The sequence below is a fragment of the Parambassis ranga genome, chromosome 24 (assembly GCF_900634625.1).
Source record: "Parambassis ranga chromosome 24, fParRan2.1, whole genome shotgun sequence".
NCBI lineage: Eukaryota > Metazoa > Chordata > Actinopteri > Ambassidae > Parambassis > Parambassis ranga.
Genome location: NC_041043.1, coordinates 17,292,972 through 17,317,443, shown reverse-complemented (window position 1 = coordinate 17,317,443; position 24,472 = coordinate 17,292,972). Strand labels below are relative to the sequence as shown.

Here is a 24,472-nt window from a genome sequence, read left to right as displayed (position 1 = left end):
CGGGTCCCCCTGCAGCATCAGTGGAACTCAGTGATCAGTGTTTATTACATGCGGGAAGCCTTAATGACACGCTGCATTAGGCCTCACACACAAGCTGCTGCCTTCATCACATCCAGAACATGCAGGTGTTGGAGGACGATAAGCCCCGAACGTCCCACTCACTTCACGCTCCTGCTGGACTCTGGAAGGCGGTGAAATCGCATTAGTCGCCTCTGTGCGGCTTTTTAACTCACAACCATGGACAAGCGCTCATTATCATAACTACATGCAAACTTCAACAACAACAGATTGGATGGATCAAGAAAACAGAGCAGAGTGTGGGACAGACAGTCCAGCTAATAATGGACAGGAAGTCATCCAGAAGGAAACAGCGGTGGAACTGATGAGGGCAGCTGGTGCCACAAACCTGCAGGAAGACACACAACGAAGGACTACCACAAGACAACACACAAAGACAGTGATGAAGGCAGGAATCTGACCTGCTGCCTGATACAGCTGCCCTGTTCTGGTGTCCACATACTTCTGCTTGGTTTTTTCCTCTGTGGACAGCGGACATATTCATGTCACGTTTGGATGTCCACTTGTTTTTATCTACGTGTGTGCTTTCTGTTCCTCTTCATCACTCTGCCCTCCTCATATCCCTCCTCAGTGTGAGAGAGAGAGAGAGAGAGAGAGAGCGAGAGGGAGGGAGGGAGAAAGAGAGAGAGGATGCTACTGGTGTCAAAGAAGGGCCTCCTCCTCCTCCTCCTCCTCCTCTTTACGCGCGTCAGTCCCCTCTCTCTCCACACCAGCGTCCCCGCTGTGGAGAAACTTTGCCTCTCTGCTCCTGTCAGTCACAGCGCCGCTGTCTCTGCGTCTTTACGCGCGCAGCTGTCCCGCTCCTCTGTGGATATTCCCGCGCCGTCATGGATGATGAGTTCCTGTCTAACGTCCCGCCGGCTCTGCCCGGGGACTCCGAGGCTCTGAGCCCCAACTCCACCGAGGAGCCGGGCTGGTGGGCGTCCTCAGACGGCGGAGAGACGGTGCACTTCGCCGTGCGCTGCGTCATGACCTCGGTGTACATCCTGATCATCACCGTGGGTCTGCTGGGCAACATCACGCTGGTGAAGATCTTCATCACCAACAGCGCCATGCGCAGCGTGCCCAACATCTTCATCTCCAGCCTGGCGGCGGGAGACCTGCTGCTGCTGGTCACCTGCGTGCCCGTGGACGCGTTCCGCTACTTCTCCGAGGAGTGGGTGTTCGGCGAGGCGGCGTGCAAACTCATCCCCGTCATCCAGCTCACCTCGGTCGGCGTGTCGGTGTTCACGCTGACGGCGCTCAGCGCGGACAGGTAGGAGCCGGAGCTCAGCAGACTTTGTCAGATGTGTGAGTGTGAGCGGTGCGCAGCAGCTTTTAACTCTGTCTGTAGCTTTAATGGTTAAACATCTGGAAGCAGCTGTTAATGCTGATGTGGACACTTCTGAAGCAGCTGCAGGTCTCTGACACTTGGAGCTAAATGTCCTCATTATCCTGATCAGTTAGTCCTGCATCATCAGTCATATCCGCAGTGGCCTCTAGAGGGCGCTCAACACGCTGGCAGATAAGGTCCAATCATTAATCTGCTCTGATCGTTGCCTCCGCCTCCTCCTGAGTGTCTCCGTAGATGCTGAAGGACAGCTGTTTTTCAATAAATGCAATTATACAGTCACGAGCAAAAGTATGTGGACAGACGAGAAATTCAGCCATTCATAAAGTAGGGTTTACTCAGGTGTCCACAAACGTTTGACTCTCCTTCATGTGTTCTTCCCCCCTGTAAGGACAGCTATCACACAGTGACCACACAGTTGGGTGTCCACATTTTTATGGTTATCTATCGGTTTGTTTTATCTGCTGCATCAAACGCCAAAAGTATGTGGACAGCTGAACGTGCAGCCATTTGTTAAAAAAGTGAATTACAGCCTCAGCTCCTCTGGTGTCCACAGACTTGTGCCGCGTCCTCCATTCGTCCTCTTTTTGTCCCTCCTTTGACTCACGGATCAGCAGGCCGTTAGGACAGGTGCAGCCTGCTGGATGCTGTTCCTCCTCGTGCAGAGTGCTGGAGAGGAAGCGGCTTTGGTGACTCTGTGGTGATGTAGTGCAGAGTCTGCAGCACACTTAGCTGCTCCAGCTGATCGGCTGCTGATCATCGATTAGTACACGATGAGTGTGAGACGATGTGTGTGAGTGAAGGGGAGCAGCTGCTGAAGGAAATGACAGCATCTTATCATTTGACTCTTTCCAGCTGAAAAGCTGCAGAGGCTTGTTGGAGGATCAGGCCACGGGGCCCGGGGCCCCATCATGTAAGAGGTCTGCACAGAACCATGATGTTCATACATCACACACTCTGTGTGTGTGTGTGTGTGTGAACAGTGCTGTGTTTAATGAGCAGAGGTGGAGGCAGCGAGCAGACAGAGTAATCATGCTGATGGTGATGTATGTTGACAGAATGATGGAAATTCAAATGGGAGCGCTGAAATGTGACAGGAGGAGGAGAATGAAGTCCATCATGGCGTCCTGATGGAGATCAGCTCCAGGACCTGGACAGGCTCTGCAGTGAAGCGATGATGTCACATGGCGGCCATCAGCAGCGATCTGTAGAACAGCGGTGAACCCGAGTGTGTGTTGTTTCCCACTGAGCATTCATGCTTAACGTGGAGTAACCTGCTGACATCACAGGGGGGAGGAGCCTACCACAACAAGGATTTATGAGAGTGGTGTTAACGCCCCTCAAACACAGGGGGAGCCAGAGAGCAGCCTTCACCGCTCAGTGACCGTCTGATGGACGTTTTGGACCAGTTCTAGTTGAAGTGATCATTTGCAGGTATGAAGTCCGTCTGCGGTGAAGCGGCGGCCTCCGCTCTGCTGCGTCACATGAGCGGTGGATGGGCTCCTCGTCCCTGAGGCAGGTCTGCCTGTCAGCTCCGGTTTACATCCCAAAACTCACCCTCGTGCTGACATTTTCTTCCTGGTTCCTGTTCCCAGGCAGAGCTGACCTTGGGTTGAAGCAGAGAGGCATCGTGGGTAAATTCTTCAAAGAGAATTAGGCTGTTAATTACTTAGCAGGACATTTCATGCGTCATGGATGAGGGAGGATTCAGGCAGCGATCACTGGTCAGGAGTGAGGACATGATGACGACATGACTCACAGACAGGACCTGTTCCATGGTCTCACACACAGACACACACTCACAGACACACACTCACAGACACACACACACACTCACAGACACACACTCACAGACACACACAGACACACACACACAGATGCACACACACAGACACACACACACACAGACACACACACACACACACACTCACAGACACACTCACAGACACACACACACAGACACACACACACACTCACAGACACACACACTCACAGACACACACACACAGACACACACACACAGACACACACACACACTCACAGACACACACTCACAGACACACACAGACACACACACACTCACAGACACACACACACAGACACACACACACACACACACACACACACACAGACACACACACACAGACACACACACTCACAGTCACAGTGACGCACACTCACAGACACACACACACAGACGCACTCACACAGACACTCACAGTCACACAGACACACACACACACTCACAGACACACACTCACAGACACACACAGACACACACACACTCACAGACACACACTCACAGACACACACAGACACACACACACACAGACACACACAGACACACACACTCACAGTCACAGAGACGCACACTCACAGACACACACACACAGACGCACTCACACAGACACTCACAGTCACACAGACACACACACACACACACAGACAGACACACACAGATGCACACACACTCACAGTCACACAGACACACACACTCACAGACACAGACGCACACACACACACTCACAGTCACACACACACAGACACACACACTCTCACACACACACACTCACACAGACACACACGCTGTGTGTTGGTAGAGTTGCTGAGTTGCTGCCTCAGCCGCTCAGAGCCACTAAATCAGACGTGGGTTCTGAGAACTGTGGTGGCTCCACCTGACGGAGGATTTACAGCAGGAGCTGATCCTGTGATATAATGATGAATTCATGGAAACTCAGTTTACTCAGCTGTTTGTCCAATAAATCATCAGCAGAGGTTTTTACATCTAAACGGGGACAAAGAGGATGATGGGAAATTACTAACCTGACTCTCCAGCTGGTCTGTGACACAGAGCCATCTGGGAGGGGAACCATGGGGCGGCGCTTTCAGATGAATCCCTGCGAGGCGATTGGGTGAACCACCTGTCAGTGCGCCGCTGAGAGTCCATGATGGCAGGATGCGTGCTCCTGATCACAGCTAATGTTCGCTCACATGTTGCTAACATGGAAACACACGTTCTCCTGATGGTCCACCACAAAGCTGGTTCTACAGAGCCCGGCTTCCGCGGTGCTGGATCATAGAGGACCGGTGCACCATGTTGGGGACTGTCTGCAGGAGAAACGGGTCGTTATTATGGAGAGAAGAGGAAAATATAAAATCCAGTCCGGTCGGTCTGGTGACTGCTGGTCCTGGTGCTGTGACCAACACACACAGAGTGTCTGCAGAGGGAGCTGTCTGATCAGAACCTGGTCCAGTTCAGGGTCCTGAAGGTCCTTCTAGGTCTGATTTAAATTCTGAACAGGACCGGCTGCTGACCAGGTTCTGTTACCATGGCGATGCAGCAGGTCAAAGAGAGACACCTCCAAGCTGCAGCCAGGCTGAAGGCTGCAGCTTGTCCCCCCATTTCTGCTTACGATGTCTGCTGAGTGTTTATGTGAATATTCACACAGAAGTGTGGTACAAAGTGGAAAATGTGTGTGTGTGTACAGGATGTGTGCACAGTGTTGTGTGTAAATAAAGTGCAGGAAGTTGGAAATGCGGCCAGCAGCAGGTTTTAATTAATGAAAGCAGCATTAAGCCTCGGCAGCGTCTCCCTGCAGGCTCTCAGCATCAGGTGTGCTGCTAATGACAGGAGGTGATTAGCCATTAGCTCCCAGAGAGGAGCTGCATTACACTGCTGACACACAGGCAGCGAGCGCGGCCGGCCGCCTGCCTCGTGCTCTGAACTAACATTGAATGAGCTTCATGTTATTCCGCAGCTAATTTTCTCTGTAATTTCCTAAAAACGAGCTCCTATTCTGCTGCTGATTAGAAGGAGGTCCACGGCCATCTGCTGGTAATTACATGGGACTGGATTAAGTGTTGCTATGGTTACCGACAGTGATTGATAAGTGTTTTGGATGGATGTAGGAGGAGGTGAGCTGAGTATCGCCAAAGAGCATGTCCACACAGTGTCCACAACACACACACACACACACTTCTAAGCAAAAAGTCCTAAAGTTGCATTAAGACAACTTCATGGCTGCAGGAGTGTGTGTGTGTGTGTGTGTGTGTGTGTGTGTGTGTGTGTGAAGCTTCTTCAGCCTCTTCAGCCTCATTCAGATGTTTTACTTGCCTGAAGTGAAAGGTTGGCAGATCCAGGATCCAGGCCGATCATCAGAACCTGTGACTGATCACGTCGTGCAGACACTGTAACGGACAGGTCCGCATCTCTGTTCACACTCTGAAAAACATTTTAAAAAAATGGCGCCTCAGAACCAGCGGACATGATCAGCAGCTGTGTGGGGCGTGTTGACATTAACATGAAGACACTGGTGGCTCAGCTGTGCTGTTCACATACGTTTTAACTCTTGATCAAATCTATTGATTGGCTGAGAGACAGTGTGTGTGGGCTTTGTCTCCTTCATAGATGGAAACATTCATTTCACTTTTCTGACCACAGATGGCAGCCATTAATGTCAGGGGACAGAGTGTGTGTGTGTGTGTGTAAAGGTCATCAGGACTTCATGCATGTGAACATGAACCCGTCAGTGTGTTCATGTTCAGGTTTACATTCTTTGATCCATTATTAAATGGATAACAAGGTCAGCTGACATGAAAAGTGTAAATGTTGAGGAGCACTGATGTTGACTTTATAGAACGACATATTATCTGAGATTAAATTCATGTTTGAGGAAACAAATGCTGCTTTACAAGGAAAAGAATTTCATATATTCTAACAATCAAGCTCTAAATGTACAAAACCCGATGAGAAATGAACTTAAAATAAAATAAAACCTGATAGCTGCATTCTTTGTGGCGGCCAGCAGAGGGCCTCCAGCTACACGTGGTCTGATTTCCTGACGTCAGTTCGAGGCTGTGGCGGCCTCGGAGCTCTGGCTCTGACAGGAAGCTGCTGAAGCACCCCAGGAGTCAGTCTGTCCCCCGTCAGGCTCTGTGCTCATCCCTCTAAAACGCCATCACATCAGCTCGTTTCCTGATCACATGGCTGCAGCAGAACTCTAACTGACCCCGATGGCCTCTAATGAGCCTGTAACGAGTCGCCTGAGGGTCCTCAACCTTCAGTGACTCCATCAAATCCATCTTTCAGGCTTCGCCACGTCTGTGGCGTCATGGTTTCAGAGAAGAAGCGCATTGGGCGGAAACACAGGAACAGGTTTTTCAAACAGATCACTCTGGGACCGGTTTCCAGAAGTTTTCATTTTTGAGCTCCTATAATAATGGATCCATGTGGATACGCCTGTGCTTGTCTCCGTGTTGACAGGGCTCGGTCCACATGTCTGAGTCGTAGAACGTCCCTCCATCATGTTGGGATGTTTCCAGACTACAACATGCTGAAGACAAATCTGCTGCAGCTTCGTGTGGACACATGTACTAACACAGTGTGTCCTTCATACAGAGGCTGATACAACCCATAAGCTTGTCTGATCACATGACACGATGGGACACCTGGAGCAGGCTGCAGCATGTACAGCAGCTCTTCCAGTGATGGAGATCAGAGGCTGTCTGCAGTGTGACAGGAAGCTGCTATCAGCAGGCGGCACAGTCCACAAAATGACTGTCTGCACGCGCTGAGAGAGCGGCGGCGGCGACGGTGACAAAGCCGTCTTTGAAAAAGAAAAAAAAAGCTACTTCTCAGGTCTGCGCCGGAGGCAGGAGGTTGCTATGGTAACGGCTGCTGGCTTTGGTACAGGTGGGGCCGTGTACAGTTGAATGTAAAGCCGGCAGCTTTTTGAATGGAGCCACGTGGTGTCTGAGGGAGACCGGTGGCCTCAGGTCCTCAGAGAGGGACGCCTTCATGTCTGAGACACCCAGGCTCACTGTGGATCCTCCAGACCTGCTGACTGTGCTGTATGCTCAGAGCAACGAGTCCGACTCCAGTCTCAACATCCTGAGGAAGAATCTCAGAGAAAAGTCAAAACTTGTGAAAAAACTGATGTAAATCTTCATCATTTTACTGTTCTGTCTATATGTTACACTGATGCACTCATTTATTGATGGTTTGTCACATGCAGCAGGTTAGTGTGCAGGCTGAGGCCGTGACGCAGACGTTTGTAAGATGGTGATAAAAACTTTTACAGCAAATATCAGCAGCAGCTCTGCTGGTGTAAACTGTGAAGAGACGAGAGAGGGAGTGTGTCTGTGTGAGAGTGTGTGTGTGTGTGTGTGTGTCTGTGTGAGAGAGTGTGTGTGTGTGTCTGAAATCTGCTGCAGCTTTTATCTGGAGTATAGAAACCAAAGAGGCCCATATGAAATAACCGGCTGTGATCAGAGCGACAGTAAATCAGCGGAGCGCCGCTCAGAGTCCCTGAGGAGGACTTCCAGTGAGGAGCTGCTCTGACCGAGCCTCGGCTCCAGGATCAGACCATCCATCAGAGCGCGGCCCCGAAACAACAGCCCACTGTCTAAAACTCGCACATGATGAATGCAGCGCTCCACAGGGTGTTTAAGTAGCTTCACTCTAGAATGTTAAAGTCGTTGACAGGTTGTATTTTCTACTTTTTTAAAATCATTTAAACTTGAAAATTTAAATCTGTTTATTTAGTTATTTTTACATTTTCTGTTATTCATTTATGTTAACTTTCAGAGTTTCATATAAATCTAAATTCATGTCATGTACATTTTTATTCTGTTTCATTTATTTTGCCAGTTTTTACACAACACGTATATTTTTCACTGTACACGAGCTCTTAGAGATGAATAACAGCTGTAACCATGGTGACCACACACAAACATGGAGACGGGGATGCTGACAGGGGCCGAAGTGTTTACACTGCTCAGATATAAATGTTGTGTTATTATGATTCATGAGATGACCGAGCAGCAGCAGCTGATGTAATCTGCAGTGATTTCCTCCTCTGTTCGGCCAAGATGTCCTAAATCACTGAGCCTCACACACACACACACACACACACACACACACACTGAGTCACACACATGGACCCTGACACACACACTGAGTCACACACATGGACCCTGACACACACACACACACAGAGTCACACACATGGACCCTGACACACACACACACACACACAGAGTCACACACATGGACCCTGACACACACACTGAGTCACACACATGGACCCTGACACACACAGACACACACAGTGTGGCGTTAAACCTGGATTACACATAAAACCTGGATGAACTCAGTCTCTGAGCCTCAAGCATCGATCTCTGTTGTTTATACAGAAAAAGCTTGAAGAGCATTACTGAGTCATTTTATTTACTCCACACACACACACACACACACACACACAGACACACTCACTGTGCACACACACACACACACACACAGACACACTCACTGTGCACACACTCTGAGGTCACTCAGACACATTTTACAAACACAGCAGCATCACTGTCCGTGTGTGTGTCTGCAGGAGTTCAGCTGTCTGCCTGTGAGCTAGGTTTAACATGAAGCACCCCGGTCACATGACTTCACTTCTGAAGCGTCACATGCTTTGTTTGTTTAGCATTTCAGACGTGTCACATGTCTGATCTGGTGCTATATCTTTCTGATAGCTCCTGCCCCCTGTGGTCATGTGCTGAACTGCAGCTGCAGATGATGCTCCGGCACCAGGCCGGACCAGAGGCTGTGTAACTATGAACGCAGCACCTGTGACATCACTGGTGGACAACTGTCCCGGTGCTGGAGGGCAAGAGGCAGAGCAGACTGGAGCTGAGGGAGCCAGCCTCTAGTGGACACTGGTGGATCTGCTGCTTGTGTGGGACGTGTGTCTTCCTCAGACATGAATGAATCTGATGGGAGGGTGGAAGGTTTAAAAGATAATCGGTGTTTGTGACATGAAGAGCTTCTCCGCTGCTGGACGGGCTCTCATCAGTCATCAGCCAGTAGTTCACTCACATCAGGAGCTGTACTGTTCTGGTTTAAGTGCCTCCTCGTGCAGACGTCTCCGTGTTAGAGGGACCACAAAGGAGCAGACGAGCAAAGACGATGAGGTGCTGACTGACAGCTGGTAGACGACCACAAGGGGGCGCCAGTGGTGGTGAAGCCTGGACCATCAGGAGGTTGATCCTCTGGGGAGCAGGAACATGTCTGAGCACATGCTGGTGTTTGCAGTGAGAGGTGGACATGATGGCAGCAGGGCGCCTTTGAAGATGAAATGACTCGTCATTAGAGTAATGGTGTGAGATCTGAGCCCAGGCCCGGCTGTAAGGCGGCTTTAATGTTTAACTCTCTCAAATACGATGTTAGAACTTTCTATCAACTCACGAACAAACATGACAACACCGAGACTCAAACACACTGCAAGCCACAAGAGGACACGACATACAGGGTGCAGCAAAAATACCAGACCAGAACCAGACCAGACCTCGCCTACTGCACCCACAATGCACTGCAGCCTCTCTGTTTCTAGCATATACTACACTTTAGCTGCGACATCATTAACATGGGCCTTCTGAAGCTGGAAACATCTGTCCTAACACACTGCAAGCACAGCGCAGCAGGGAGGATGAGTTCCTGTCAGCTAACAGGAAGTTAGCATCTCTGTGTTCCCTGCATAAACAGCCAATGGGATACCTCCTCTGCTGTATCGGTCCCACGACTGAATGAGGACAAAAGATACGATCATATGTTCCGTTAGCCTAAACGTAGCCGTGTGAGCTGTGAGGGTTGTGCTGGCATTAGTGCAGTATGAAAAACACAGCCAATCAGACACAGGGGATGCACATCAGGGCGGGGCCTGTGATCATCAGGAAGTGGCTGCAAGGAGAGAACAATGCAACATAAAACGTCATGTGCTGATGTTTGTGAGGGTCTGAAGGCCTCTGCAGCCTGACCCGATCCTTCTGCTCTGACAGGAGCTGACTGAGGACGCTTGGACACGTGGACGCCGCCTGCAGCAGTAGAACTGTTACACAGAGGTGGATCCTCAGAGTGAGCGTGAAAGCACTGCAGGCTGGAAACATCAGAAACGTTTAACATGGTTTCCTGTTTGGATGCCTCAGCGTGGTGGCGGGGCTGATCCTCCTCGGGCTCAGCGGACAGATGATGCTGTAAATGAGCTCGACTCACTGTAAAGAGGAATTTAACATGCAGCTCCACGACTGCACATAAAGCATCATTAGAATCAGAGGGACTTCCTGTCTTTGTTCACACACTCTGATTGGCTGATGGGGTTAACACACACACACAGTTGGTCTGTTAGTTGTTAGCCTGTTAGCTGCTCAGCTGCAGACTCTGATGTGTAAATCGGAGTTTTCTGCTGAATAATAAAAAGTGTGGAGCTGCTGTTGAATCACTCGGCTGCTTGTGTTTCTGCTCACGACCAGGCTGCAGCAATGCACCATGGGAGCTGACTAGACTAGCTCCAGAACTGCTGCAAGGTGTTTCTGTGTGTGTGTGTGTGTGTGTGTGCAAAAATGAATAAAAAGTCAATAATGTATTTACTTTACAATAAAACCACACGTTGTGAATTCTGCTGTAATGACAGGAAATAAAGACACAGGAATGAAGTAGTGTAAGAATAAAGTACGACTTATCGAACAGTGGGAGGAGGGACTCATGCAGCAGGTCAGGCTTGGATCAGCTTTGACCAGAGAAGCTCTGCTTCTTTAGGTTTTCATAGAAACGACTGCACCTGCACCCCCTCTCAGGACGGGCTCTGCTTTGATTCGACTGTTTGATGCTTATTGGTTGATTTGTGCAGCAGCTCAGAAGCAGAAACTGAAATATTCACCCAGCAGATAGAAACTTCAAAGAGCCGCAAACACAAAGACTGAGGGACAGACAGACGGAGAGACATGAGTCTCCACCCTGTGGTCATGAGGTCACCACAGAGCAGGCACTGATGGTTTTGGTTTTATTCAGATCATCAGTGGTGTTTCTGTGTTTTCCTCTGACCCCTCCTTTAACTCCTCCTCTGACTCCTCCCTCTGAGTCCTTCGTCTCCTCCTCTGACCCCCTCCTCTGGCTCCTCCTCTGACTCGTCCTCTGGCTCCTCCTCTGACTCGTCCTCTGACTCCTCCTCTGACTCCTCCCTCTGACTCCCTCGTCTCCTCCTCTGACTTGTCCTCTGACTCCTCCTTTGTCTCCTCCGACTCCTTCGTCTCCTCCTCTGACTCGTCCTCTGACTCGTCCTCTGCCTGTTTTCTGTCTTCTGACCGTGTCCTCATGTGTCTCTCAGGTATAAGGCCATAGTGAACCCGATGGACATCCAGACATCCAGCGCTGTCTTCTGGACGTGTCTGAAAGCCGTCTCCATCTGGCTGCTGTCCGTCCTGCTGGCTGTCCCTGAGGCGGTCTTCTCACAGGTCGTCACCATGCGGGTAAATACAGACGAGCAAATCCTGAACTACAACATCCACACATGCTGCAGGCGGTCTGCTGCAGGAGCTGTGTGCAGGGTTACACAGTCTGAAATCATCCTCTGCCCACACAGCCGTTACCAACAGTGTCAAAACTCAAAACTCCTCAAAACTCCTCATGCTGTGTGTAGAAGAAAACTTTATTTGACTCTAGTCCACTGCCGTGTACTGCAGGGGCCATCCAGAGGTGTTTGGGCAGCTGTCCAGTCCTTGGTCTTAGTCTATGTAGATTCTGATTTCTTCTTCATCTCCTCCTCCTGTGTCTTCTCAGGGTCACCATGACGACACAAACGTCACCTTCGTGAACTGCGTGCCGTACCCGCTGTCCAATCAGATGCACCCAAAGATCCACTCGGTGATGATCTTCCTGGTGTACTTCCTGATCCCTCTGGCCATCATCTCTGTGTATTACTACCACATCGCCCGCACGCTCATCAAGAGCGCCCACGACATGCCCGGGGAGGTCAGCGAGCACACCAAGAGACAGGTGAGCCATGTGTGATTGATCTGTGACCTGAGCGGGGAAGCAGACAGCAGCCTGTGGTTTCAGCTGAAGTTGAGTCTAACAGCGATCGACTCGAAGCTTTTTGCACCCGCTCGTCTCAGCCTGATCTGTGACGGAGGCTCGGTGTGGAGGTGTGACAGTGGGAGTGAGTAATCTCTTTGCACGAGCTTGATCCTCACAGATGGAGGGGAGGTCAGCGGGAGGAGCGGCTGAATTATTAAAGCCTGAGCAGCAGCGGGTCAGAGCGGTGATGGAGCTGCTGTGTGTGTGTCTGCAACAATAACACTCATTCACTAATCACCCACAGCTGCTTTAAATGCCTCCTAGCCAGCATCAATCAAACTTCCTGCTGGTCTTTCACATTAAAAGCCTCACATGAGCACGCTGAACTGCAGCACACAGGGTTAACAGGCCTGATGGTGTCAACAGCACGGGTCCCTCTCCACACACCTCCATGTTACAAAGTCACGTTTACAGTCTGGTCCCCGTTCACAACAGAACTTTCCCACCTCTCGGTTACCATGGTGATAAATCCCAACTCAAGCAGAAGATTTGACTTTTCATTTTTCTTATTCACACGCGCACAGGGGGTTAATCCCTGCAGAGAGGAGGCTGTGAAAGCAGCACAATCAGAGCGCTCGCTCAGACCTGGACTTCCCATGAGCCTGCTGCTCAGGTCTTCATCAGGAAGAGGAGGCAGGAACCTGACGCAACAATCAGCTCATGAAAAGATTCACATGTGCAGTCTGCAGGTCGTTGGTAATCCTCCGCAGGCTCATGATTTCATTCATATTCACCCTTTAAGAATGACTGTATTTAGTCTTCAGCATCCTCTCAGAGGAGGCCGGGGTAAAGGAGGCTGCTGCCCCCGTCACCTGACCCTGGATGATGGATGGATGTTAGATTTGTCTCACTGTGACGGGGAACTTTGTCACTTGTGTGACATGAAAGACAGATTTAATGAGACAGCTCAGGAGTTTGTGAAATGAGGAGGTGAAGTGAATAAAAAGTCAAAATGATGAGAAAGCTCCTAAAACAACAACGTCTGTGTTTAAAGGAGTGATGCAGGCTGTCCACTTACTTTTGGACATCAGTTCTGCAGCCTGGAGACAGACGTCTCATTCACCACATTCAGCCCGCCCCCTCCCCATCGTCTAAGTCACCCATCAGAGCGTCCTCGCGGGGCGTAGCGACGCCATCAGCCCCGTCCTAAACCAGACAGAAAAAGCTCTTCACACACCGCCCCTATCGTCACGTCCATCTGTGGAGGCTGCAAGACAATTTCTGCACAAATCAACAACACTCCCACTCCATCTAATCTGGGAGTACACACACACACAGACACACACAGAGACGCACACAGAGACACACAGACACACACACAGGTGGATGGCGGGCAGTGTGTGTGGTTCTGTGTAATGAAAGGATGAAGAGTGGCTGTGATGATGAGAATTCCACTCTGATTGGAGCTGGAGACATTTGATGTGTCCACTTTGAGTATGCGCTGCACTGGCTGCAGTTCACCTAGAGGGCGCTGTAACAGCTGTTAGAAGCAGATGAACGTTAGCTCTTACAGCTAATTTTGTCCTTAGCATGTTAGCATTGTGCTGATGGACGCCGAGCCACCGGCTGATGTTTAGTCTCTTTGCTCTGAGCTCCAGTGTGAACAGCAGAGCAGTCCTGACACAGCGGCTCTGATTTGGTCCCTTTATTGATCAGCTGCAGGCGTCGCTTTTCTTTTGAGTGACAGCTGAGCGGCCCAATGATCGTGACCGTTTGACTTTACTCTCAGCGAGCTTCGATCGAGGATCGATCAGCCCGTTACTGCCATCGACTTTGGCAGGCGGCACCGACTGAACTCTCAGATGCTGCTCAGGCGTCGTTTAGTGCCTGAAGACGGGATGTCTGACTGGACCAGCCGGCACACACAGCCAGGCAGAACAGGGACAACAAGTAGTTCCAGTGATTGATCTTCTGGCTCACAGCTTCAGGCAGCTGCTGCTTGTGAAGCAATCTACCAACAACAGCAGCTCCGTTTAACTCAAACACTCGTTCCTGAATGATAACTGTGAGGCTGAAAGAGCAAATCAGCCACATCCAGAGGAACTCCCCGCACAAAGACAGGGACGCTCACAGTTCAGCTCAAAACAGGCAGCAAGGGACGCCCTGCAGACACAGAGACAGCCAGCAAACCCCTCCTCCCATAAACTCTCCACCCCCTCCACAACAGCCAAAGGTGGAGGAAGGTAACCACCGCCCAGTATATGTACAAAACATGCTAATCCCCAAAACAATCTACATACACAATAAACACAATGACAACTGACCACCTTAATTTAACCCCTTCATTTATTGTAACCCAACACACAGGAAGGAAACAGCCTCCCCTCTCTCTCCAGTCCACTTGAGCGACCCCGACAAGGCTGATCCTCCACACCAGACCTCCATCAGGGCCCCATCAGCACACCCATGGGCGCGCCTCCATGACTGCACTGAGTGGGGTCAGGAACAATCACAGGAACCCATACAAAGTTTAAAAGAGCAGGAGACTAAATAAACCAGAAAAACATCTGAGACCAGCAAAGAGCAGAGAAACCAAGACCACCAACACACTGCAGAGCAGTCACAGGTCGTAGCTCTGCACACAGGCTGAACTAACAACAGCAGTTGATGACTTCTGACATCATCTGAGCATCTAGTGCTTCAAAGTAGTATTACACTGATCTATGATTTTATTTTGTTACCAGTTGAACACGGGGCCTGGGTTATTGGATTTTATGATTTATAAGAATAAGAGCTGGATGGTCGCGGGTCTCACAGGGCCTTCATCATTTCATTGGTCGCAGTCTGACGGGGTCTTCCTGCTCCAGTCTATCTTATCCACGTTGAAACAACTCAATTTATTCCAAAGCACCGATTACATTTTTTATGAGAGCTGAGTTGATGGAAATCCATCACAGACAGAAACTTTAATGCATTTTAAACAGACTTCCAGCCCATCACTGCTCCCCCTGCAGCGCCGTGCAGAGCCCGTCCCTCCACATGATTGACAGCTGCAGCCTGTCAGTGCAGGACACTCAGGAGGCTCCTCCTCCTTCAGGTCAGTGACTTGGTGTCAAACCATCGAGTCCAGAGTCCTCTCTGGCTGATGCTGCAGAGTATCCTCAGTGGAACACAGCAGCTCAACAGGCCCTGTCCCCTTCCTGCTTCACCTGCCACCTTACATCATCCTCATCCTCATCATCCTCGCCCTCTGCTGATGGAGGCTCTTTCAGCAGCCTGACCTCCACCCGCAGTCAACACGCTGTTTTCTGAGCTTTCTCTCACAGTGAGGACATATCTAACAACCCGACTGGTTCCAGGAACACGCTCATTCTTCATCGTCCTGAATCTAAACATCAGAGTTATGAGGCCCCCGGGGCGCTCACCTTCATCATCTGTTCAAATCAAGGTGACCAATGGAAACATAACCGGCTCTGATTCGATTCTGCGTCCTCAGACAGACGCCGTGATATTACACCTTCATCTTATTACACACTGTGACATCACAGAGGGTCAGCAGCAGGCGGACATGTCATCCATACAAACACACCTCCCTCCATGTGTCATCATCATCATCATCTGTCAACAGGACTTCCTAACATCTGCCTGCTGGTCTGAAGACCACGGTGCAGGTTCATGTGCAGACCTGTGAGGCCCGTGGGCTCGTAGTGTTACAGCAGTGGGAGCTGTGTTTGTGCAGCTTCCAGCTTCCAGCTTCCAGCACGACTCGGCTGACTTCCTCACCTCCTCCCCCCTCCTCCCCCTCCTCCCCCTCCTCACTCTTTATTTCACGGCTTTGTGCTGTTCAGTGTTTCCTCCCCTCTCTCTCACCCTTTTCATGTGTCGCCCCCTTCATCTCCCTCTCTTTGTCACGTCTCTCCATCATCCCCCCTCGCTGCTCTTTTCCTCCCATCACCTCCGTCACCTCTGCCTCCTCTGTACTGTCAGTCCATTCAGCCATTCAGAGTAAAAAAACCAGCTTGGTCTACATCTAACTTCGTCAGTCAGACTCTGGGACTGAGAGGAGGACCCTCTGCTGCTGGCAGCTTCCAGCAGTCACTTCTTGAAGTGCTAAAAGATGGATGAGAAGCTTGATGTGATGTTTTCCACCTGAGGTTCTCTCAGCATGAAGCCTGTTTCCTCCTGTTGTTTCCTTCCTGACGCTCACCTGATGCAGCACCATCCAGAAGTCATTTGCACAAAAAAAGCGGATTAAGAGATTTAAAAATGTACATTTGCAGGAGTTCATTTTTCACAATGAGAGCTCCCTTTAATTAAATACTTTCTGCTGAGAGAGGAGCAGCTGCAGCCTCCCAGCTAATCACCGCTGGGTTCAGCAGCGGCCGGCAACACCTCACCTCGTCAGACTTAAAGACGAGAAGCAGTAAATTAAAACAAACCGGCAGCCAACTCAGCCGATTACAGCGCCGGGATCCGCTCTGTTCCGGGCTGGATGCTGCTCATTTGCGGCCTGAGTTTATCTTTTTTTTTTGGCCAAGATCCTCTTAGGCACCTGCAGCTCAGGGCCACAACCCATCTGGAGGGTGGATTAAGAGTGGAGCAGCCTCGGAAGTGTGTGTCGTTACTGGTATTTAATTTGACATATATGTTGTATTAGATATGTGTGTGTATTCAATCCAAACACACACACACACACAGTATACAGCCACTGATCAGTGTTTGAAGGACAAATACAAAACGGTCAGCAGTTAGCCTGGCTGCAGTCCACCTGAACAGTGGACAAATTCAACAAAAGGCGAGCTCTAATAAACTGAGCCGACAGGAATCCCTCACAAAAAAAATCAATAGCAAAGAACCAAAGAAAAACCTGAAAACCAGCCACAGAGGAGACGCAGCGGCACCAAATGATAAAAGAGCAAGAAACTAAATAAAACAGACAACTAAAGAGCAGAGAAACCAAGACCACCAACACACTGCAGAGCAGTCACAGGTCGCAGCGCTCCACACAGGCACAACTAACAACACACCAGCCGTTTTCACCACAGGTGGTTAAAGTTAGCCCACAGCTAGCCTGTGAGGTCAGAGGTCAGCAGTTGATGACTTCTGACATCAACTCTAACTCTGGTCGGACGTATTCGCGGGTCTCACAGGGGGCGTCGTCATTTTGTGGGTCTCGGTCTGACGGGGTCTCCCTGCTTCAGTCCATCGTGTCCACATTGAAACAAAGTCATTTCACCGCAACTCCATTTATACCAAAGCACTGATCACATTTTTAAACAGACTTCCAGCTCATCACTGCTCATCCTGCAGCCGCCGTGCAGAGCCCGGCCCTACAGTGGTTTCCATGGCGACAATCCCAAATAATAATCCCAAATTTCCCTGAGGGATCTTCCCAAAGGGATTCATAAAGTATATTCTATTCTATTCTAATATGTAAACATGTAAAGGCCCCCTGGAGGTTAGGGGGCTAACCACAGCTCCTGTCAATCATAAACCCACACTGTTACTAAAGTATTGGGAATATCAAAACTGGTCAATAACCGTAACGTATGAACATTTATTTATTTGTCATTGATTATTTTTAAATACTTTCAGCAGTGTCATACAATGTGCATCAAGGAGCGCCACACCAGTGAGTGCCAAGGACACACAACAAGGAGGGAGGAGCTGGGATCGAACCACCGACCTCCCGGTTATTGGACCCTGCTCTACCGCTGAGCCTCTGCTGAACTCTTTACTATAACAGTAGAAGACATAAGAATTTAAATCCTCCCGTTCAGACGTCTCTTAGCAGCCAGAGACATTCCCTGCAGACAGAGATAACCCACGGCCCTCATCCATGCACACATCACCTATGGCCGCTGTCGTGCCCGTTGAAAACTGATTTCCGTCGCGGGAGCGCGCACGGAGTCTCAAAACAAACAGCGGTAGCTGTACTGACGTGTCTCCATGCACGGGCAGAAGAGACAGAAGGTCCACGCAGCAGACGATGGGGGACAGTCCTCCCTCCGGCCCTCTCTGTGCTCGTCGGCCCGCAGCGTCTCACGGGCTCAGCGGGTCGAGTTTGTCGCTAGCTTCTTAGCAAAGTCCGAGCACTAGCATTAGCCACCAGCTAATCCAGCTAACTAGTCCTCTCGAACTCCAGCTGCAGCTCCAGAACTATTAAAGTTCCTAAGAGTCCCCGTCAGACCCCTCCACCGACATGACGCTGCAACTTAACACTTTACAGTCCGTGAAGCGGTCAGAGCTCCGCGCCCGCCGCCATCTTTTTGCTCCCTCATTCTCAGACTCCGCCCACTTCCGTGTCCTTTGACCTCGAACGTGACCCGTACACAAAGATCACAACATAAACCCGCACAGGAGACTGAATTTATTTTATATGTATAAGTATTAAGCCGGGTCACATGATGCATGTGATTCATTAAACTATTTAAACATATAAACAGACTCTGGAACATATTTACATATTTAACAGGGCTACACTGACATCATGTGATGCAGTCTACCTAAGGCCAAACACAACACTGACACATGTATGATAGATCAGACTGCTTCAGGGCTCTTTCAGGTGTTCAGACCCTCTTCTTGTTTCATGGTTCAGGATCCACAGGTCCAGACGGACTGAGTCCTCCTCACAGCCACCACCATGTCTGACTGTGTGAAGCCTGTTCTTTGGGTTCTAGCCTCTCCTTTCTGGCAGTCCATTCCTGTGCAGAACTCTAGTGACGGTCTTCTCTGCCTCTTCAGGTCCAGACCCGGTTCAGTCCTTCACCAGTGTCTCTGCAGCTGTTCTCGGCTCTTCAGACTCTTCTCTCACTGGTTTTCTCTCCAGAACCTTCACATGTTGTCTGGTTCTGTTGGACTCTCTTCTTGATGAAACGCTCTTCTTCAGCTCCTTAGTAAACTTTAGAGAACTCCTTTTCTCCGGGTGAACACTGCGCTCATTTTGTTTTTGCTCTATTTAACAGGAAATATTGAAAAACATGTTTCTGCCTCCAGCTGATCGTCGTGTGTGTGTGTGCTCACACACCTGTAGCTGCTCCCACAGGTCTCTGTAATAACACCCAGAGCTGCCTCTGATGAAGCGGCCCGCCGAGCCACCTGGGAGCTGCAGACTGCCAGCTCCCATTAGAGGCGCGTTTGAGATGGATCGACACCCGAGGTGACGGCGGCGCGGCGCCCAATCAGCCTGTCAGTCCGCCATTATGCTCCGAAGGCTGAAAAATGCCCAAATCTATTGAAGGCACCGCTTCATTCTGAGCTTGTTATCCTGTCTGCAGATGAAAAACAGGCCGAGCTCACGCAGATGCAGCCTCTTCCCATCATGCACTTGGAGAAAATGTGGCGTGATGCTTCTGAAAGCACTGCTGCTAATACTCAGAAAATGTAAATGAGATAATTGCTAAACACAGTGTGTGTTTGCTCTGTGACAAACACCACGAGGAGCACTCCACCTCCCGCCTGCTCGGCACAAAGAGCGCGAGGCGGCGGCTTTGTTCAGACTCGCTCTGAGAGCGCCGAGCTCGACCTCAGAGGCGACGGCGATGACACAGAAACAAGACGAGTGTACGTCAGTGTTGGAGGGTCTGCACACACACAGCAGGACAGACACACTGTGACACACACATCAGGACACACTATCACACACACTGTGACACTCAGACACACACACACAGGAGGACAGACACACTACGACACACACTGTGACACTCAGACACACACACACAGGAGGACAGACACACTATGACACACACACAGGAGGACAGACACACTATGACACACACACAGGAGGACAGACACACTATGACACACACACATCAGGACAAACACACACTGTGACACTCAGACACACACACAGCAGGACAAACACACTATGACACACACAGCAAGAGGACAGACACACACTATGACACTAAGACACACACACAGGAGGACGAGCTGTGCATTAAAGACAGAGGTGACACAATAAACGTCTGCAGCCTTCTGTACTTCTGTGTGTGTGTGTGTGCGGCCTCCTGTTCTCCTCTGTGTGTGTGTGTCTGTGTGTGTGTGCGGCCTCCTGATCTCCTCTGTGTGTGTTTGATGGGTTTAACTCATGCACCGTGATGGACGTCAGAAAGTCACAGACGTCCTCAGTACACAGAGAAGCACTCTGAAACAACATGAAGTGCATCTGACCGACATCGCCGACCTTTTCCTCGTGTCCCCGACAATCCGCCAGCGTCCGTTTGACAAGGTCAAGCTGCTGGTAGCCCACCTGCCCCCCCCCCCCCCCCATCCGCCGTTTCATCGGAGGCAGGCTTTTAGCGTGCAGGTCCCACTGAGCCAGCCTCCATCACAGCTTCTCACCAGCTGCTGTTAACTGCATTTACTGCCGTCACTGATTCTCTCTGCTCTTCAGCGTCATGAGTGATGGGTTGGAAAGCAGCGCGGTGGTGTGAGGCTCATTATTTATCATCTGTGGAGCGAATAAAACAGCTTTATTCAGATGTTTGGTCACAGAGTGGGTTTAACAGCTGCTGTGCTGCAGACACATGAGGTCTGTGGGGACTGACTCACTGTGGAAGCACATCTGTCTCTAGTGGACACTGGAGGAACTGCAGTTTGTGGCACTTTCTATATAAAACATTTTGAGGTGAGTTTCCAAAGCTGTTGAAGAGGAGTCAGCTCTTGTTGCCTAGCAACATGAGCTGCTAGCTATGCACACTATGGCTGTTTATATCCAAACATCTTCTTCCTCTGATCTTGTTGATGCTAAATGATGAAGTTCATCCACCCTGCCTCACCCTCCTCCTCCTCCTCTTTCTTCCAGATGGAGACCCGGAAGCGCCTGGCCAAGATCGTGCTGGTCTTTGTGGGCCTGTTCGCGCTCTGCTGGTTCCCGAACCACGTGCTCTACATGTACCGCTCCTTCCACTACCACCAGATGGACCTGTCGCTGGCCCACCTCATCATCACGCTGCTGGCCAGAGTCCTCAGCTTCTCCTCCTCCTGCGTCAACCCCTTCGCCCTCTACCTGCTCAGCGAGAGCTTCCGCCGGCACTTCAACAGGTCAGACTCATCACGGAGAGCCTGATCCACTCCAGACACAGCAGCCAATGACAGAGAGAGAGCGGGCAGCATGATGCTGTCATACACCAGCCTCTGACCTGTTAACACATTAATGTCCACACACAGCTGTGCTCTCACACTGCTCTGTTTATCATCCCGTTCACATTTAACAGAGGGGTTAGAGCTCCTGTTAACCCTTTCATCCTGCACAGGCCCACAGGGAGACATGCGATAATCATCCCATGTTGGTCGTCTGTCTGCACTTTGTTAGTACTCACTTACTTTGGTGCCACTAAAAACTAAATGAGATGATGTTTCCAGAGCCTGTGAGGAAGAATGTGAGTGTTAGGTTTGTGCTGTGGTGTGGACCCAGAAGCAGACTGCAGATGATGAAGAGTTAAGATGAGGTTTAATTTGAGGTTTCAACAGATGAAGAGTTAGACAGGGGTTGTAGTGGATGGTCGGAGTAGGATGGAGCATGTGGCTGGAGCAGGCTGGAGCGTTTCCTGAGCAGAGAGTAAACACAGAGTCACTAGAGGAAGCACAAGAAGACACGTGGTCACGGTGAGAGTCACCCAAGACGGCTGACGTCAAACTGGCGTCCTCCACGCACTGTTGAAGAGTGAGGCGAGCAGACGAGTTCCAGGTGCGCCAGCTGCCAGCCAGCAGGAAGCTACGCCCAGCTCCACTGGACGAAGGGGAAGGAGAGAGAAACAGGACATCATCCAGGTTGCCATGGTGACTCCTGTCATATTTAAACTATATCCACTGAACATTATGAACCAACAAATCCAGAGACAATGTCAGGTCAGGGCTCTGTTGGTCTGCCGGCTCAGCAGAGGATGCAGAGGATGAACCCTCTGCTGTCTTGATAGATGCTGATGGAGGCTCGGTGGAGACGCTCGCTGCCTGACAGCCTGCCGCTCGGCTCCAGCAGTGTGCAGCTGAAGGTTTGCTCAGTGTGTACACGGCGTGCTAAATTGCAATAGTAGACTAATCACAGCGTTCCAGCAGGCTGAACATTGGCAGCAATCGTTCAGAGAAACGAGCTGTGAATGGATTCTGAAAATGAAGTAATCACAACTTCCCTCCGAGCGCTGCTCCTCCACCCAGAGTCCCGCCACTTATCGTCATTCTGCCCGAGCGTGGAGGAAGCACTGTCACCCAGAGTTCAGCGACCCCGGGCCCCACTCTGCGCTCCGTGCAGCGCCACTGGGAAGCAATTACAGCAATTCACCTGTTTGTCTGTTTACGCCTTCAGCCGGACGCCATCGGTCCAAATGTGAGGATTTACATAAAGTAACAGAAACGAGTCCTCACCTCCTGCACCCGGAGAGCTAATTACCAGCCCGCCATGTTTCTGAGGATTATTACACACACACACACAGTGTGGAAGTTTCTAAACGCTCTCCATTCAGGCAGCGATTAAAGATTTTCAGGACTAAATAACGTGCTTTAATTATGTACCTAATTAACCAGCTAATTAGTCGGTCTTTAAAAACCAACAACTGTTTTCCTGTCTAAACAAGAGAAGATGTCGGAGCAGTAAATGTCAGTGAAACACTAAGCAGCTCGCCAAACTCCAACTCCCACAATGCACTCTGAGAATCAGAACTCACTGCAGGGTCTGAGTGACTGTCACAGTTCAGAGTTCAGTAGTTTGACTGAGACAGGCAGGAATGACTTCCTGTGTCTCTCAGTGGTGCATCGTGGGAGTCGGAGTCTGTTGCTGAGCGAGCTCCAGTAGCTGGGCAGCACAGTGTGGAGCAGGTGAGAGGGACAGTCCAGTATGGTCTTTATTTTGGACCACGTCCTCCTCTGACACACCTCGGTCAGAGAGTCCAGGTCCCCTCCCACAACATGGCCGCCCTTCCTGATGGTTCTGTTGAGTCTGTTGATGTCCCTCACCCTCAGACTGCTGCCCCAGCAGACAGCAGCACACATGATGGCTCCACAGACTCAGAGGACATCCTCAGCATCGTCCTGCAGATGTTGAAGGACCTCAGCTGCCTCAGAGAGGAGACAGTACAGTTCCTGTAGACGGTGTCCACGCTCCTGCACCAGCCCAGTTTGTGGTCCAAGTACAGCTGAGCTAACAAACGGTGGAAAGGCTGCTGATTTTTAAATTTACTTAACAATAATCAAACGGACAGCTGTGTCTGAAGTGTCAGAGACGCTCCTCACTAGAAGGTTTATTATGAGCACTACCTTGCATGGTTTCTGAAAAATATGCAAACATGTCAAAATATAACATACAACATGTCGAATATCTGCAAATCAGCATCACGACTCACCTCAGCCACTCACTCTTCTTCTTCCTCTTCTTCCTCAGCCAGCTGCGATGTGGGCGAGGTCTCCGCCCGGAGCGCCAAGCCAGCTACCTGCACAGCACCTCCCACATCCGCCTCACCTCCATCAAGAAGACCACGCCCACGGCCGCCGTCATGGCACCGACCGCTAACGGCAACCCCAACAGACAAGAGGAGGCTTTGTGAAGCGGGGGGGTCTGAGACCCGGCCTCGTCCAGGAGGACTCCTGCAGAGCACGGCGCCACCGGTCGGACTTCATCATCGACATCCAGCCAAACTCAAAGTGCCTCTGAGGACAGCTTCAAGACAAACGCAAAAACCGTTCCTTCAGCCGCAGCCCGCTGGTCTGCAGGAGGTTTCATACGGAGGTTTTACAGCACGCAGCCCACTCTAGCATGTGCGCTTGTTTCTCTGTGCGGCACCACTGGAATGCTGTGAATATGTTTTCATGTGTTTGCTGACTGTTCACTGACTCCCTGATCAGACTCAGAGCGTCTCAGCGTCACCAGAGGCTGAACTCTGGAGAGGGAGTCTGTTGGGTTCGTATCTGTGTTGCTCACCGTGTCCACCAGGGGGCGGTCTGTCTGGGAGTGTCAGGAGGCCTGATGGATGGCCCCCACCTGTTTCTGTTGAGCCCCAAACCCAGGACTCCCAACGAGCCTCCACCACGGGGTTCATAGCTCGGTTCTGTTCAGTGTTTGCTTGGAGCTGTGGAGATGTTGTAGCTGTTTTTAGCCACTAGGAGGCAGCGTCACCGACGCACATCCATGCAGATTCAGACTGTCATCCATGTCACACATCCTCAGATCAGACATCTGTCAGGACAACAACGGACTGAAGATCAGACGAGTGTGTCGTTAC

At 50.6% G+C, this 24,472-nt stretch overlaps 1 protein-coding gene across 1 annotated transcript; it reads left to right on the top strand.

The window, feature by feature from the left end:
• Positions 1-905: 905 nt before the first annotated feature.
• nmbr (neuromedin B receptor) lies at positions 906-23,797 on the top strand. The gene is made up of 5 exons (XM_028396887.1): positions 906-1,333; positions 11,563-11,704; positions 12,015-12,230; positions 21,064-21,302; positions 23,635-23,797. Exons 1-5 carry the CDS (start codon positions 906-908, stop codon positions 23,795-23,797), a joined length of 1,188 nt encoding a protein of 395 aa, XP_028252688.1.
• The last annotated feature ends 675 nt before the right edge of the window (positions 23,798-24,472 follow it).

What these genes read in the sequence shown, in the direction of transcription:
- nmbr (XM_028396887.1), top strand. Translation starts at nt 906, where the DNA reads ATGGATGATGAGTTCCTGTCTAACGTCCCGCCGGCTCTGCCCGGGGAC. An exon ending in GCGAGCACACCAAGAGACAG is followed by an intron (nt 12,231 to 21,063) that starts GTGAGCCATGTG and finishes TCTTTCTTCCAG; the next exon opens with ATGGAGACCCGGAAGCGCCT. An exon ending in TTCCGCCGGCACTTCAACAG is followed by an intron (nt 21,303 to 23,634) that starts GTCAGACTCATC and finishes CTTCTTCCTCAG; the next exon opens with CCAGCTGCGATGTGGGCGAG.